The sequence below is a fragment of the Lolium perenne genome, chromosome 2 (assembly GCF_019359855.2).
Source record: "Lolium perenne isolate Kyuss_39 chromosome 2, Kyuss_2.0, whole genome shotgun sequence".
Lineage (NCBI taxonomy): Eukaryota > Viridiplantae > Streptophyta > Magnoliopsida > Poales > Poaceae > Lolium > Lolium perenne.
The window spans coordinates 8,757,912-8,773,679 of record NC_067245.2 but is presented as its reverse complement, the minus strand read 5'-3'; the positions used below and the strand labels follow the sequence as shown (position 1 = coordinate 8,773,679).

At 45.5% G+C, this 15,768-nt stretch overlaps 1 protein-coding gene across 1 annotated transcript; it reads right to left on the bottom strand.

Moving 5' to 3' along the window:
- Window positions 1-13,216: 13,216 nt before the first annotated feature.
- Window positions 13,217-15,511, bottom strand: LOC127331086 (F-box only protein 7-like). Its single transcript, XM_051357162.2, has one exon. The coding sequence runs from the start codon at window positions 14,966-14,968 to the stop codon at window positions 13,577-13,579; it is 1,392 nt and encodes a 463-aa protein (XP_051213122.1). The 5' UTR covers window positions 14,969-15,511; the 3' UTR covers window positions 13,217-13,576.
- Window positions 15,512-15,768: the final 257 nt, after the last annotated feature.

Genomic DNA, 15,768 nt, shown 5'->3' with positions numbered 1-15,768 from the left:
AAAGGAATCTTGTAAATAAACAAATTCATGAAGAACAAAGTGACAAGCATAGGAAGATAAAACACGAGTAACTTCAAGATTCTCAACATAAAGAGGGGAAACTTAATATTATTAAGATGCATATAATCATGTTTCCCTCTCTCATAATAACTTTCAGTAGCATCATGAACAAACTCAACAATATAACTATCACATAAAGCATTCTTATCATGAGTCTCATGCATAAAATAATTACTACTCCCAACATAAGCATAGTCAATTTTATTAGTTGTAGTGGGAGCAAATTCAACAAAGTAGCTATCATTATTATTCTCATCACCATAATCATCATATATAGGAGGCATATTATAATCATAATTAATTTTCTCCTCGATAGTAGGTGGACTGAAAATATGATAGTCATCATTGCAATCATCATATATAGGAGGTAAAGTATCATCAAAGTAAATTTTCTCCTCCATGCTTGGGGGACTAAAAATATCATGCTCATCAAAACCAGCTTCCCCAAGCTTAGAATTTTCCATAGCATTAGCAACAATGGTGTTCAAAGCATTCATACTAATATCTTTGCTACTAGCATGCAAATAAGGTTCCATAGGTTTTTTTTAATTTTCGCATCAAACAATCCATGTCTTAACTCAGGAAATAGATTAAAAAGCTCACTGTTATTTTCCATTATGCCTAACTAGTGAAAAACAAGAAACTAAGAGATGCAATTGCAGGATCTAAAGGAAATAGCTTCGAGCACTCACACACTGGCAACAGTGCTAGGAAATAGCTTAGTAGTCGGAGGATGTGAATACCTTTTACCTTACCTCCCCGGCAACGGTGCCAGAAAATAGCTTGCTGGCGTGCAGTTGACGTGGGAGGTAGAAATTTCTGTGGTGTAATTTTCCTTTGATCCCCGGCAACGGCGCCAGAAAATAGCTTGCTGTCTACTGTTGGCTTCTTTTCCTGTAGACAGTGTTGGGCCTCCAAGAGCAGAGGTTTGTAGAACAGCAACAAGTTTTCCCTTAAGTGAATCACCCAAGGTTTATCGAACTCAGGGAGGAAGAGGTCAAAGATATCCCTCTCAAGCAACCCTGCAATCACGATACAAGAATTCTCTTGTGTCCCCAACACACCTAATACACTTGTCAGATGTATAGGTGCACTAGTTCGGCGAAGAGATAGTGAAATACAAGTAATATGGATGAATATGAGTGGCAATAACAATCTGAAATAAATATGGCAGCGAGTAAACATGCAGTAGAACTTGTTGGAAACGGTGTTTCAATGCTTAGAAACAAGGCCTAGGGATCATACTTTCACTAGTGGACACTCTCAACATTGCAATCATAATTGAATATAAATATAAGCACTTCACTATGCTATTCTGAATTACTCTCTGGCAGGATAACGAACACTAATTCATCATGTAGGCAAACCTTAAAGATATATTCCCAAGTACTAATAAACACCCCACGCTGTCACTGTGAGCATTCATAGGAGGTACTAACACACCACAATTTCATAGAGACATCCAACTCAAATCATAACCTAGTGAACAAGTATTCTGTGAAATATGAGACCCACACGGTGCACACACTGTCACCTTTACACACGTGGGACAAGGAGTCTCCGGAGATCACATAAGTAAAATCCACTTGAATAGCATAACGACATCTAGATTACAAAGCTCATCATATGGATCTCAATCATGTAAGGCAGCTCATGAGATCATTGTATTGAAGTACATGGGAGAGAGAGATAAACCACATAGCTACCGGTAGAGCCCTTAGCCTCGAGGGAGAACTACTCCCTCCTCATCATAGGAGACAGCAGCGGCGATGAAGATGGCGGTGGTGTCGATGGAGATGCCTTCCGGGGGCAATTCCCCGTCCCGGCGGCGTGCCGGAACAGAGACTTCTGTCCCCCGAATCTTGGCTTCGCGATGGCGGCGGCTCTGGAACTTTTCTCGTATCGTGGCTTATTCGTGTCGAAGTTTTAGGTCACGAAGGCTTAAATAGGCGAAGAGTCGGAGTCGGAGTCGGAAGAGGCCTGGGGGGCCCACACAGTAGGGGCGCCCCCCCACCTATGGCCGCGCCGCCATGGTGTGTGGGGGCCCTGGGCCTCCCCTCTGGTCCCTCTTCGGTGTTCTGGAACCAAAATCAGCAGAAAATAGGAACTGGCACTTCGGCATCTTGTTAATAGGTTAGTTCCGGAAAATGCATAATAATGATGTAAAGTGTGTATAAAACATATGAGTATCATCATAAAAGTAGCATGGAACATAAGAAATTATAGATACGTTGGAGACGTATCAAGGGTTTATATGGGCACCCCCGAGTTAGGGTTTACATGGGTAAGATCATGCATATCTGCAATAAAGGCCGACAGTCATAAACCCATGATCCAAGTCTTCGCTCTAGGGCTTCATTCGCCGGGGTTTTCGGCGAGTGAGTTAGGTGATGGACCCCTAGGGCATATCCTCATGAACCGTACATAGTGATACGTGATTTACGGTCACTAAATATGACGAGTGTTTCGTACAAGGTCACTCGTCGAGGTAGAACATCGTATTTACTGACATGGCAATTGGTGTACCCTGTCTGTCAGGCATGAACCCGATTTCAGTTTGTAAATACCCTCAAAATTTTCGTTTTCTTCCCCATCGTTGTATTTCTTCGATTTTAATTTTAAAATGGCTTATGCTTCCATAGACCCTCGAATAATAAAATAGTGTAAATGCCTATAGGGGTATAGTGGTATCATTTAATCTCAGCCATCATATCACTAATTCCAAATAGGTATCGTTTAATCTCAACCATCCTTGTGTTTCACACAGGAAAATGTTTCGGTTTTGGGGTCTATGGAAGCACAATCCTTTGCAAATAGACCATTGTTGTATTTTACTCATTGATATGGTTGAGCGACACGGTGATGGAGAGCGTTTATTTTGTGGGACCAAAAATGCACCTTTTCCTTTTTTGTTTCCCTTAATTTTGTGGACCAAGAATGCAAGTTAGATTTAATTCTTAGATGTATTACAGTTGGTGCAAAAATCTCTTGTTCTTCAATTTTACATTGTCTTCTTCTCATGCATCACAGTGACGAACATCCGGTTCTACTACCTACCCTACGAGGGGTGTGTCTTGTAAGGGTATTTATGCCCTTAATATTATTTTGGTGTTTGGTGAATACTAGGTTAGAGAGGACTAATATTTTCGTCTAAGATCATCTAGAAGTTTGGTCCTCTCTCCTTCTTATGGTGTCGGTTCATGAATACAAAAAGGGAAAAGAAGAAATGAGGAACGGACTCGAAGTCGGAGTCCGGATGAGTGCTTCACGATAATTGGTGTTTTGCAATGATAGATCTTCTTTTTCGGTTTTCTCTTGAGTATAGGACCCCGCACTATGAAGAGGGGATCGAAGGTTTTAATACAAGGATGGCAATGGAGCGGGTTTGGATGGATATACCAAAACCAGATCCATGCCCAAATCCACCAGCCTCGCTCTGCCCCGTCCACGAAAGTATCCATGGGCATGGATGTCGCTCCAAATCCAAATCCGCTGGATATCCGGATATCCATGGATATCCATGCCCGTAAAAATATTTGAGCATAATAAGCTACCATGAATATTTCAGCAACATTTCGACAATACTTGAATAACATTTCAGAAATACTTATGTGGGAAATTCATAAGAATTAAGCAACAATATTTCATTCACAGAGTACTTATAATATGTCAAATCTCACACAATCACACCACATAATAGATATCTCATTTCAATCGCACGTGTCATTGACATGTGGGTCCCACATGTTAGCCGGATATCCATCGGATATCCATGGGGCAAAAGCTCTGCCCGTGCCCGCTCCATGAGTTATTGGATATCCGCCCCGTGAAATCCGTGGGCACAATCAGTCCTCCATACCCATGCCCGGCAGGCCGAATATCCGTGGATATCCGGATCCGTGGATAAAATTGCCATCCTAAGTTTTATTTGGTACTTGGCTCAAATCATTTCCTCTCCGTCCGCCATCTTTCCTCCACCATATATTCGCCACCATATTTCGCCTCTTGTTCTTCCATTTCTTCTATCCAAAAGAGGCTCGAAGTTTATGCTTTCGTGAAAGGAGAAAAAAAGGAAGAATAAAAAACAAAGGAAAGAAAAACAACAAAAACAACAATTTGGGTCGATATAACCGAGTCCCAGGCCGGTCACACCGGCCGGCCCAGCAGCCTCCTCCGCTCCCTACACGCACATCCAAAAGAAACATGCCAGTATGACCGGGGCCATATGTGGATGGTCATACCGGGAAGGGCCATCGCCTGCGTTATGGCTCCCTCCCGCGCCGCTTGTTCCCTTGGCCCACACGTTGCGTTGCTCCACCCGCCCGCTCCGCATCTCCCACTCGACCAGCGTGCCGCTTCGCTCACCTAGGCACGCACCAACCAGCGACATTGGCCGGTATGACCTGGCCCAAGGGCGGTCATACATGCCGAATCTCCTCCTCTGCCTTATTCCTTTTGTCCCCAGCTGCTTGTGCCGGTATGACTGGGCCCAAAGCCGGTCATACTGGCCATTCTTTTTTCTACATGATTTTAGACAAAAAACGGCTAGTTTTTCTTTTTAAGGAAAGCCTTGATTTTTGGATCGACTACCTTGGCCATTATTTGAGATCTGAATCAAGTTCCTGTTCCTCTCACCCTCTCTTGCATCTTTCACCACAAATCCTTGACCTAGAGAGATTCAATTAATGTTTTTGAGAGAGGACCCAACCAAAAGAATGGTCCATTCCTCCTCTCTTATTCCACCGATCAAATTCGCGATTTGAGCCTTGTGTCAAGTTCAAGCTTCGGTTTTGTTACTCTTGAAGATTGAGGACTCCTAGGCGGCAGCGGTTGCCAGGAGCAATCGACTTTTCATTGCATGGGAATTTTGTACGTGATTGGAGGCCTCCCTAAGGTCTCCACTAGTGGATTGAGCTTCTACTTCATGGAAGAAGCTCATGGAGAAGATGGTGTGCCTTCGTGGCGTTGGGGGCCCTTCGTGGTAACCCGCACCGCTCCAACGGTGAGTAGCGTCCCCTCAAGAAAGTGAACATCGGGATAAATCTTCGTCTCCACATCCTTTGTTTATTTCTATAAATTTTACTTTATCTTGATAGCCTTCGTGCTTAAAGTTGATTAGCGCATTTTATAGGTTGTTCATGTAGTATTGCATTAGACCACTTTATTTATTCGCAAAAGCCTAAAATTGCTAGGGACGATATTGGACTTTAGCGCGGCACTTCAACGCCGGTTCTAGATCAAGTGGTTTCGTCCCCGAGCTGGATCAGGTGGCCCAGGTCGACAATGGCGTCGGTGGAGGAGGACTGGATCGCGTTTTAGTTTTCTTCTTAAGGTCCTCTTAGCAAAAAAGCAAGGGCTATGCTGTAATTTCAGTTTCTTTTCTTTCCCTTGCTATAATGTTTACCCACCGCTATCAATGAACCTTTTAGGGCCTCCTGGCCCTACCCCTGTCCAAAAAAAAAAGTTCTCCAAAAGAATAAGCATTTGGAAAAAAAAAAATCAATTCAGAGACATCTTGGGCCCAAATTTCTCATGGAGAGGCTTGAGCTGGGCCAGGCTGAGTGAGCCGAGAACGGAACGGCAGCTTCGTTCGCGTTCGATATATACCGTTTAGTTTTCCCTCCCCTTCTTCTCCCCAACAGCAACTCGACCCCCTGCTCCAGCAAGTCCAAGAACTCCGCCGCGCGCTCCCCACCCAATCCTCGCCGCTCCCCACCCAATCCAAGAACTTCGCCGCCGGGAACCACTCTCGCCGACCTATCCAAGCGTTCTTGGTTGAAGCGACGCCGGGGAAGACACGGAGCTCATCCCTTCCCGCGCGCAGGGCAAGAACCGCGCGCGGCCGACCAAGACCGGCCAAGAAACCTTCAAGATCGGCCATGGCGAGGGCGCCGAAGCGTGAGCGCGGCCCCGTCAGGCGTCTGCTTCACGGCGCGGTGGCGCTCGGCGGCGGCGCCATCGACTGCCTCCTCCACCCCGGCGCCTTCCTCCGCTCCAAGAACGCGAGAAGGGCCCGTGAAGCAGCAGCCATGGCCAGGAAGAACTGGCGCGACGACGCGCTGCCTGCGGGGGAGCCTCTACTCCGGCGAGCGGCAGCACGCGCCCGCCGCGCCGTCGACGCTGTGCTCCATCTCAGACGGCGAGCGGCGGCACGCGCCCGCGGCGCCGTCGACGCTGTGCTCCATCCCGGACGGTGCGCGCTCGCCGTCATCCGCAACCTCCTCCAGCGCGCGCGCGCCGTAGGCCGCGACTTGCTCCAGCGCGTGCTCCGCCTCGTCCCCGAGTTCATCCGCCGCCTGCTGCGTCGGCGGCAACCCTTCCTGCCACAGGGAGAGGCCACGCCGCCGTCATCGCCGCCGCCATCATCGCCGCCGCCGCGGAGGGACTACGCGTTTATGTACCCCAATGATCGTCGTCGTCGGCGTCCGCGTGCCCCGAGCCCCCCTCCGCCTACACCACCCCCTCCGCCTCCACCACCACCTCCGCCGTCGCGTGAGACTTTCGTAAGGATTCTTTCCCTTCTCCCGTCAAATTCTGCCTGTTTTATTCGTAATTTGCTGCATCCATGTTCTGTGCCTGTATGCTGTAAAGGATTCGCACCAGTCTGTGGTGATTCCATCTGTAATCTTCAGTTGCAGACATTTCTGCATGACCTCTTGCATAACTTGCAGTCCATATTGACCACATGCCACATAGGATAGTTCCACAATTAATCTGCGAACAAGAAGCACTATCAGGAAGATGTTGGCTCCAGATTACTAAACTGGAAGTTCTGTCCTTGTATGATGTATAGTCTGTGGTTGATTCTGTCTGTAGTCTTGACTTGTTTCTTTAGGGTCTGCTTGAGTTGCAGACATTGAGATTATTACCAAACGGGAGAATTCTGTGCATTGATTATTACCTGCTAGTTTACTTAACCTTATAGGAGTAATTTCAGAGCATTTCAATTATGACATGGACGGTTTTATTATGCTACTGGTGATTTCATAAACATTCTGTTCTGCTGACCTGGACTGAATTTGCTGCTAACCAAATTTAGTGCATTCCATTATGTTGGTTGCATTGTCATCCCTACCATAATTTGTCCTCTCCTTAGTCCTTATGATTCTTGTTGAGCGATATAAAATGGAAAGCACTAAATTTTGGAGGCAATGTAAATTTATGAACCTGCAAGGTAGGAAAGGTGGTTCATGCATTCTTGTTTACCCATACCCTGAATTAGATGACAAACCCAGTCACTGAATATTGCTCAACTTGTCAATCCAGTCAATGAATTCAGACAATCTAAGCATATATGCACACAAATGATCATGATGCCGTAGGAACTACTTATTGATTGCTATTGTGGTTCATTTTCTGTCAGGAAATTGATGGTGAGGTAGTACCAGAGGCGGTCGTCAGACAATATGCCTCCTATTGCAGAGCGTCTAGAGTGTGCCCGGCGAACTCAGAAGTATGCCATTTGTGCACTTTTGAAGCTCGAAAGTCCAACAATTGCATTGTGCCTGCTAAGAATGTAAGGCATCCACCTGTGCATCGTTTTAGTTCAGCACACTTTCTCCCTTTGAATTGGAGCTCATTTTGATTCCATTCGATAGATGCTCAGGCATTGCTCGTACGCTCATGGGATTCTGAGGCCGGGTGTTTGGTGCCGCAAGGTTGGATGCGTGATGAAGGTTCGCTCTGCCCGTGACCTGGCTCGCCACACCCTCTTCTGCCATACTCTCTCTTCTTTTTTTTTTTGAAGCTTTCACCGGGGGGGAGAGGATCCCCACCTGAATATATTACTTGTCATAGAATTCAAAGGTTACATGTGGATAGGTGGGCTCGCCACAGATCGGCGTCCACTCTATTTCCCGCTTGCTTAAAGCGGTGCGACCAAAGCGTGAAATCAGAAATAATGTTTCTAACCGTCGAGAGAGGAGAGTGGTCTATATCTCGGAATACTTTGGCGTTCCTTGTGTCCCAGATCTTCCAAAGTATGGTTAGGGCAACGGAGCTCCATACTGATCGAGGTAAGTTATTAGGGAGCGTTGTGTCCCAGATATCTGTGAACTCTGCTGTAGATGGTATGATTTTGAGCTGTCTCCAAATTGCTGCTGAGGATGGGCAGTGGAAGAATAAGTGCGCTCGGTCTTCCACTTGTGCTTGGCATCTTGGGCATGCTGCGGAGTCGATGATGTGTTTGTGCAACAGGTTGGCCCTAGTGTTGAGTCTGTTTAGGTGGAGGAGCCACCCAAACACCTTCACCTTCCTGGGAACTCTTGATTTCCAAATTGGAGAGACATCTGGGTCTTCGAGTTGGGACTGGAGGTGGAGGTATGCGCCCTTGGTGGAGAAGGGGGAGCCATCTAGCAGAGATCTCGTGTCCTGCGCCTCTGACAGCGTAACATCCTGCAACAGATTAGAAAGAGAGACAAGTTGCTCTGACGCAGCATTAGTAAGTCTACAACGCAGGCCGTTAGAGATTCCAAGTTGCATAATATCACACACCAGTGCATGGGTTTGGGTATGGTGGGAGTATAGAGCTGGGAATGCAGTGGCTAGGGGTTCTGGGAGCAACCAAGTGTCATGCCAAAAGAAGACAGATTTTCCATTATGGATGGTGCAAGTGGTTATCTGTACTAGCATATGAAGATGTTTTGTTATGAGCCTACTAAGGTATGAGTGGGTGGAGGCTGTAAATGGGTTGGGGGAATGTGATAGGATCCATTGTTTCCAGGGAAGGTTTTCTGCATGCAAGAATTTAAAGCAAAATTTCAGAAGAAGGCAAATATTCTGTGCATTTAAATTTTTGGCGCCAAGACCACCTCGGTTTGTCGGAATACAAAGTTTATCCCACGCGACTAGACACTGTGCCCCTGTGCACGTTTCCTCGGCGGCCCAGAAAAAAGCTCGCCTACGAGCGTCGATTGCTTTTATTACGGCGATGGGTATGAGGAAGGAGGACATGAAATATGTGGGTAGAGAATCGAGGACGGCTGAAAGGAGGACGAGTCTGCCACCTTTGGTGAGGAGAGTGGCAGACCAGCCCGCTAGGTATCTATCGCAGCTGTCTATGATAGGCTGAAACGCGGATGCTGGCAGTTTGGTTGATGACAGGGGTAGGCCTAGGTAAGTTTGAGGGAAGGAAGAGATGGAGGTGCCGAGGGTGTTTGCCGCGTCATCAGCGATGTTGGTGTCAACATTCATAGGGACTAGGGTGGTCTTACGGAAATTTATGTGGAGGCCTGTTGCGTTTGCAAAATTATCTAGGATTATTTTCAGGTTTGCTGCCGCCTGTGGTGTGGCCCTTATGATAATTAGCGTGTCGTCAGCATATTGGAGGACTGGGCAAGGGAGGACGTCCGAAAGAGGGTGAGCTAGTAGGCCATCGTGACAAGCGATGGAGATGAGTTTTTGTAGTAGGTCAGCTACAGTAATGAATAGGTATGGTGAGAGGGGATCCCCTTGGCGTAGGCCCTGCTTACAGTTGATCCAGTTACCTGGCACACCGTTTACTAGAACCGCCGTCTTACCTGTGAGTAGGAGGTTTTGAATCCAAGCGCAAAATCTGGGTGGGAAACCCCTATGACGTAGAATTTGTAATAGGGAGTCCCAGTTTATTGAGTCGAAGGCTTTTTTGAAGTCTAGTTTGATGACAAAGGTGGGGGCGTTTTTTTTATGGCAGCAGTTTAAGATGTCTGCTGCGAAAACGAAGTTCTCAGCGATGCATCTACCTTGGATGAAGCCGGTTTGGTTAGGATCGACGATGAGCGGGATTAGTTTCTGCAGTCTGTTTGTTAGGGTTTTTCCAATTGCCTTGAGAGGACAGTTTTGGAGGGAGATTGGCCTGAAAGCGTCTGGTGTTCTTGCGTTGTCATGTTTCGGGATGAGTACCATAAAAGCCCGGTTAAGGCCATCCAGGTCTAACTGTCCAGCATGGAATTGGTCAAAAAGTTTTAGAATCGTTGGTTTCACTGTGGTCCAGAATTTGCGATAGAAACCTGGTCCGAAACCGTCTGGTCCAGAGGATGCGGAAGCGTTCATGGCAAAAAAGGCGTCTGTGATTTCCTCGGGAGAGAAAGGGGCGTCTAGGTGGCGAAGGTGATGGTGGATGGGCTGGTAGATATCGTGTAGAGCGAAATTCCACGTTGTTTGGGTGGTCGTTCCCAGGAGGTTGGAAAAGTAGGAGGTGAGGATTTCTGTTTTTTGGGAGTGGTTAGTGTAGTCTACCCCGTTGTGTTCAATTGTAGAAATTTTGTTGCTCCTAAGTCTGTTGGAGGCGCAAATGTGAAAGTACTTAGAGTTTTCATCGCCATCGATCGCAAATTTTATTTTTGATCTTATTTTCCAATGGTCAATTCTTGATCTGATGGCTGTGCGAAGGGTTTTTATGACTATCCGTCTGAGGTTGAACTCGTATTTGGAGAGCGGCCTGTGTTCTTCGATTAAATCGAGGAGGGAGATCACGTGTTTGCAGTTATTTTCGATTAGGTGAGTGGGCATGAGATGGCGACGCCATTTTTTGAGCGCGAAACGGGACCGTTTGATTTTAGCGACGAGCGAGCGGGCTGCGTCGTTGGTGGGCTGAGAGGAGGCCCAAAGGCTTTCGATGATCTGTCGGCACGAGGCGAAAGAGGCCCAACTATTTTCAAATCGAAAAAAGGCGGGACGGGGCACAGATGTTGAAATAGATGCGATAATAGGGACGTGATCCGAGACAAAGCGAGTGAGGGATGATAAGGAAGAGTTAGGGAAAGTTTGTGCCCAATGTATGTTAATGAAGGCCCTGTCGATTGGTGGCAAGAGTATGTCTGACGATAGGTACTGTATTTTCCTTCTTAAAATCAACCTTTTGCTTCTGATGTGAAGAAAAATGTAAAGACTAGCCATGTAGTAGCTTTTCTATATTTTTAGAATGAAAGTAAACTTTGTTTTCCATTATCTTTCCAGGGCAGAACGAAACAAAGTGAAAGCTGATTTTACAGGAACTGAGGAAGTAACAATGAAGGCTGGCGTTGTGCTCTTTTTTTCTCGAACACATGCCTATTACAAGAAGCCGTCGAGAAGACGGGATCATACAGGGAGGTAGCAGAGCTAAAGTTCAAAGAAAAGAAAAGAAAAACTATGTGTTGTGCTCTTCGGTTCTTTGCTTGTTATGCTACCGTTGTCAAACTTGGCATGTTGCTGCTTTGTACTTAAATTGTTTGCTTCTGTTGTATATTGGAATTCGTGAATGTCCGACGTTGATCTCTGGTTGTTCTTGCTTTCTATGAGCATCTCTGGTTGTTCTTGCTTTTCTTCTCCCTCTGTTACTGCTTCGCATTTCTCTCATTTCCTTAAAGCTCTTCCTATGATTATGGCCGTATGAGCTCAGACCACTGTCAAGTTCATATGCCTGCTTCTACTCCTTATTACAGAGAGCTGCAAAAGAACGTCCCTGATGTTTTCTTCTATTTCCCACACACAACGGAGTTCCCTGATGATGGACTCAACAATGTTACACTGGAGTAACATAGATATCTTGAACATTATATATCTTATAATGCTGTCAATGAAGAATTTGTGTGGCCATCTTCAATGTCCGATGCTGATCCTGATGCCAGTGGTAGGCAACTTCCTTGATGTTACTTGCTCTCCCGAGATCAAGGAGATATATGTTTCGCAATTTTGATAAACTGTTCTGGCAAGCTGAATGCGCTATTTGTACCCACCACTGACATTGATCGCCAAATTCCATCATTGGTTGCGCAAATAAAATGTTCTCCTGAATGGTCACATTTTGGATCCAGCACATACCCTCACCTGTTTCAAAATGCTACAGAGTTAAAAACAAAGAGAGAGACAAGCACGAGGGATGAAAGTCGAAACTGCTTAGCGGCGTGTAGAGGAGACGGTAGATTTTATTTGCGGTAAAATAAGAAGCTGCATTAGCAAACCAGAGCCTATACTAGAGGTGATGAGTCTGTAGAACGTGATCCTCTATCCGAATCTACCATCACGAGAAATTTGGCAGTGGCAATGCCAGTGTCAAGGGCATGCTCCTCCGTAGGCTGCATACGGCATACCCTAATAAAAACTGCCATATATATTCAGCTTGTCAGAGCAGTTTATCAAAATTAGGATATATATCTACAGAGCACCCAAGATTTCTAGAACATGGTGACAGTGCCACCTTGTCACTACTTAGCTAAGTTACTACTCTCAAGAATCGTTTTACGGAAACTGCATACTCTAATGAAAATGAGTTCAGTAGTTTTTTGTTGCATTCATAAATAGATGTAGATATCAACCTCAGATGCACAATAAGTGGAATAAAGAATGTCCTGAAAGCATCCTAGAAGATTATAAAGTTAGGTCCACGAGACATCAATTACCAAAATAAAGCACTTGATACTCCCAAGTACACGGTGTCTTTATTTCCTTAAGTGGTAAATAACTAATAAACGGAGATGTAAACTTCAGCGGCACAACAAGTTGGACAAATAATGTCCTAAAAGCATCCCAGAAAGATAGGTCAGTGAGACATATATTAAAGCAGTCCATCAAATCGTGAGAAACAGATAAAAGCCGCAACCAGCTAAATTAAAGGTCGGTGAGACTGAAGGAATTTTCGTGGGGATCTTTGGTTTATTGCTGATGTTGCCAACAGGATCCTTGGAAGGGGCAATTCTGGAGAAGCCAATTTTCAATGTTCGACGCTGATCCTGATTGCCAGTGGTAAGCATGCAAGTTCATTGAGGTTACTTGCCCTCCTGAGATCAAGGAGGTACATTAGTTCCATGCCAGTCAAAAACGGTGGCAGGCGTAATTGACACATCAATTGTCCAAGCAGGCTAACAGAATTGTTGTTTTAGCTTTTTTGTTGACAAACTGTTAGCTTTTCGTTGCCAAAATACATTTTATTTTTGCAAAGACTATAAAGCCAAACTAGCTGCAGCTATACCTGACAAATATATTTGTGCCCATGGCATGAGTTCTTCAAGTTATATCTCTAACTCCTTTTAAATAAAAACCCTTAGTTATCCAAATCACAAGTAGATGATACAGTACGTTCTTCTATTTCCAACATAAGTAGAAGCTACAGTACTTTCTTCTATTTTCAACACAGAACAGTTGGAAGAAAATGCAGTACTAGTTCCCTGCTGTCATGCCAAACCCAACAATGTTACACTAGAGTAACATGGATATTTTGAACATTATAGTAGAGTACGGAACTAAAGATTACAAGCTCATTTGGATATTCCTGAATAATGAAGAACAAACAATTTGTACCGACTTGCTAAGATAAGAAATTCGCATTAGCATTGCCAAGGAATACAATCAAAAAAGTCAACTTTTACAACCAAATAACAGCTCACAACTATTTATTCAGAGCCATCTAGGTCCAAACTAGGTGTGTATGTACTAGGGTCAAGAAACCATGATGCCCTCACGCAATCCACGCGGTCCCTTGAGTCCATGACTTTCTCTAGGAAACACAATAACCTAAAAAACCACCCGACTGTTAGCTCATTGAGCCCATCAACCATTTTCAAGCAGCCTCTGATGCCAAGTTCAGCCTTCTAAGATCAGGTGTAATCCAAATAGGAGCTGGAAAGTTGGAGCAAAGCTGAGGTAATATAAGGTGCTCCCATCTGTTATTATCCAAGTTGAGAATTCCCATATCACGGTGATTATTCTTCAATCCAATTGTCCAGAAAAAACTATCATCAGTAAAGTAGACATGATTTGCTTTGAGAGATGGATATTCTTTAGGACTGAGACACAGTGATTGATTATGCCCAAGAAATAACGCATGGGCATTCAAGCAATTGATTTCCTTGAGTTCACTTGCCACCACATCAACTTCATACATATTAATTTCACCTGTCTTCCAAAACACAGGTGCCCGTTCAGGTAGTAATTCATAATCCTCAAATATTCTACAGATAACCAGTAGACCACCCCATGGGTCTTGAACAATGTACGAACTACCAGTTGAAAGACAGTCAGATGTCCCCGTAATCATCTTCATTGTGACAACAGGTCCACTAAGATCAAAAGCATGAATATCTCCAGTTGTTCTCACAGCATACAATATGTCATTTTTGTACGTGCAGTCGTCATAGACATCATAAGGTGGCAGCCAGGTCCATTTATCAGCCCCCACCTTTGCAAAAGATAGCTGACGCAATGGATTGTGGATGAGCACCACAATATAGCTTCCTGTGGATGTATCATCGAACACAAACGCCTTAAGCTGGAATTCGTCTCGCAGCTTGTCAAGATCATAAATAGATGGCGGGTCAAAAGCATCATATATTCCAGCGTGCCACGACAGTTCATACTTGTGTAGAAGACCGCACTCATCAAAGATGGGCGTCACATGCTCGATGGTGATCACTGAAGGTAGAGAAATCTGTTCACATGTGATCGGATTGACAAGATGCATCTCAGATCTTTCATCAACAGTAACCAGCCAGCCATGAGAGGACCCTATCAAACACCTAGTGCGGATAGGTGGATCCGGAAGAGTTAACTTGTACGATCTCTTTTCCCTGAGGCTGTAGAGGTAAGCAGAGCTGTCACCAGCAGATTGAGAAGTATAGAGGAGGCACGGTGTCTGCGATAGGTTATACAGCCCAAGGCTTTGTAGGCTGGTATATGCAGAGTGCCAAGAGGGGCAGACGGCGCCAGCACGTATGAGGTCAGGGATTTCAAGGGTGGCAAAGATATCCATCAAGACGTCCTGAGGCAGCTCTCGCAATGTGCCCACGATAGTATCGCTCTGTGGTGGATCAACATCTTTGCATAGTTTCTTCAGTGAACTGGGAGTGTAGCCTAGCAGTTTTGGCAAAACTCTGAAGACTAGGGAGCACAGATACGTCCGCTGTATAGCCAGACTCCCTAAGCTCATCATCGAGGCGACGCTACTTAGCTCCATGGGAGCAAAGATCTGGAACTTCGGCCAAGCAGACAAATTTCTTCAAGTATAACTGAGGGAAGGCGGACTCAATGCTAAATTCCTTCGGTAACTCCCAAAGTTGCAAATCCCTGATGCTTGGAGTTTCTTCAGACGAAAGGCAGGCTCCTGTCTGTACTTATATATGCATCGCTAACCCTGGAGGCCACACTCCTGGTACGAGTAGGAAAATCAAATCCGAGTCCACTAGCGACACAGGTTATCAGAGATCCGGAGTTTTAGCTACTTGCTGAAGGAATTTCTAGTCCCGCTCAGTTTCTTGTCCGAATTCTGAATTCTGCAGTGGCAAACCAGGGCTGAAGGAAGAGCACTAACCGGCGGCAGGCAACACGAGGGGATTAATCCGCTTGGGGAGCAGCCGACGAGGGCAACGGAAACGGCGGGCTGCTGGGAGGAGCAAGCGCACGCGCCGCCGTCGGCGGCGGCGGTGGCGACAGGAGGAGGCTAGGAGTGGTGGAGCGAGCGACAGAGCAGTTTTTTTCTTCTCCTTTTTTTTTTCCCAATTCTCAGAGTTGGGTTTAATTTTAATGGATTTTTTTAGCCGGAGAAATTCATTGCCAGGTCACTTGAAGCCGTTTCGCTGAGTGCATTTCAGGTTCTATGAAAATATGGCCGATGGTTGTGTTTGAGGACATCATCGGCACGACACAGCTCAAGGAATGGGCAGCATCACCGGCACACCAAGAGAAAATGCAATGGGTACATCTAAAATTAGACAAACTAGTAATATGATAAAGTTAGAGCATCTACGACGCTGCGAG

Excerpts from the sequence above, each read along its gene's own strand:
- LOC127331086 (XM_051357162.2), bottom strand. The coding sequence starts at position 14,968 with ATGGAGCTAAGTAGCGTCGCCTCGATGATGAGCTTAGGGAGTCTGGCT.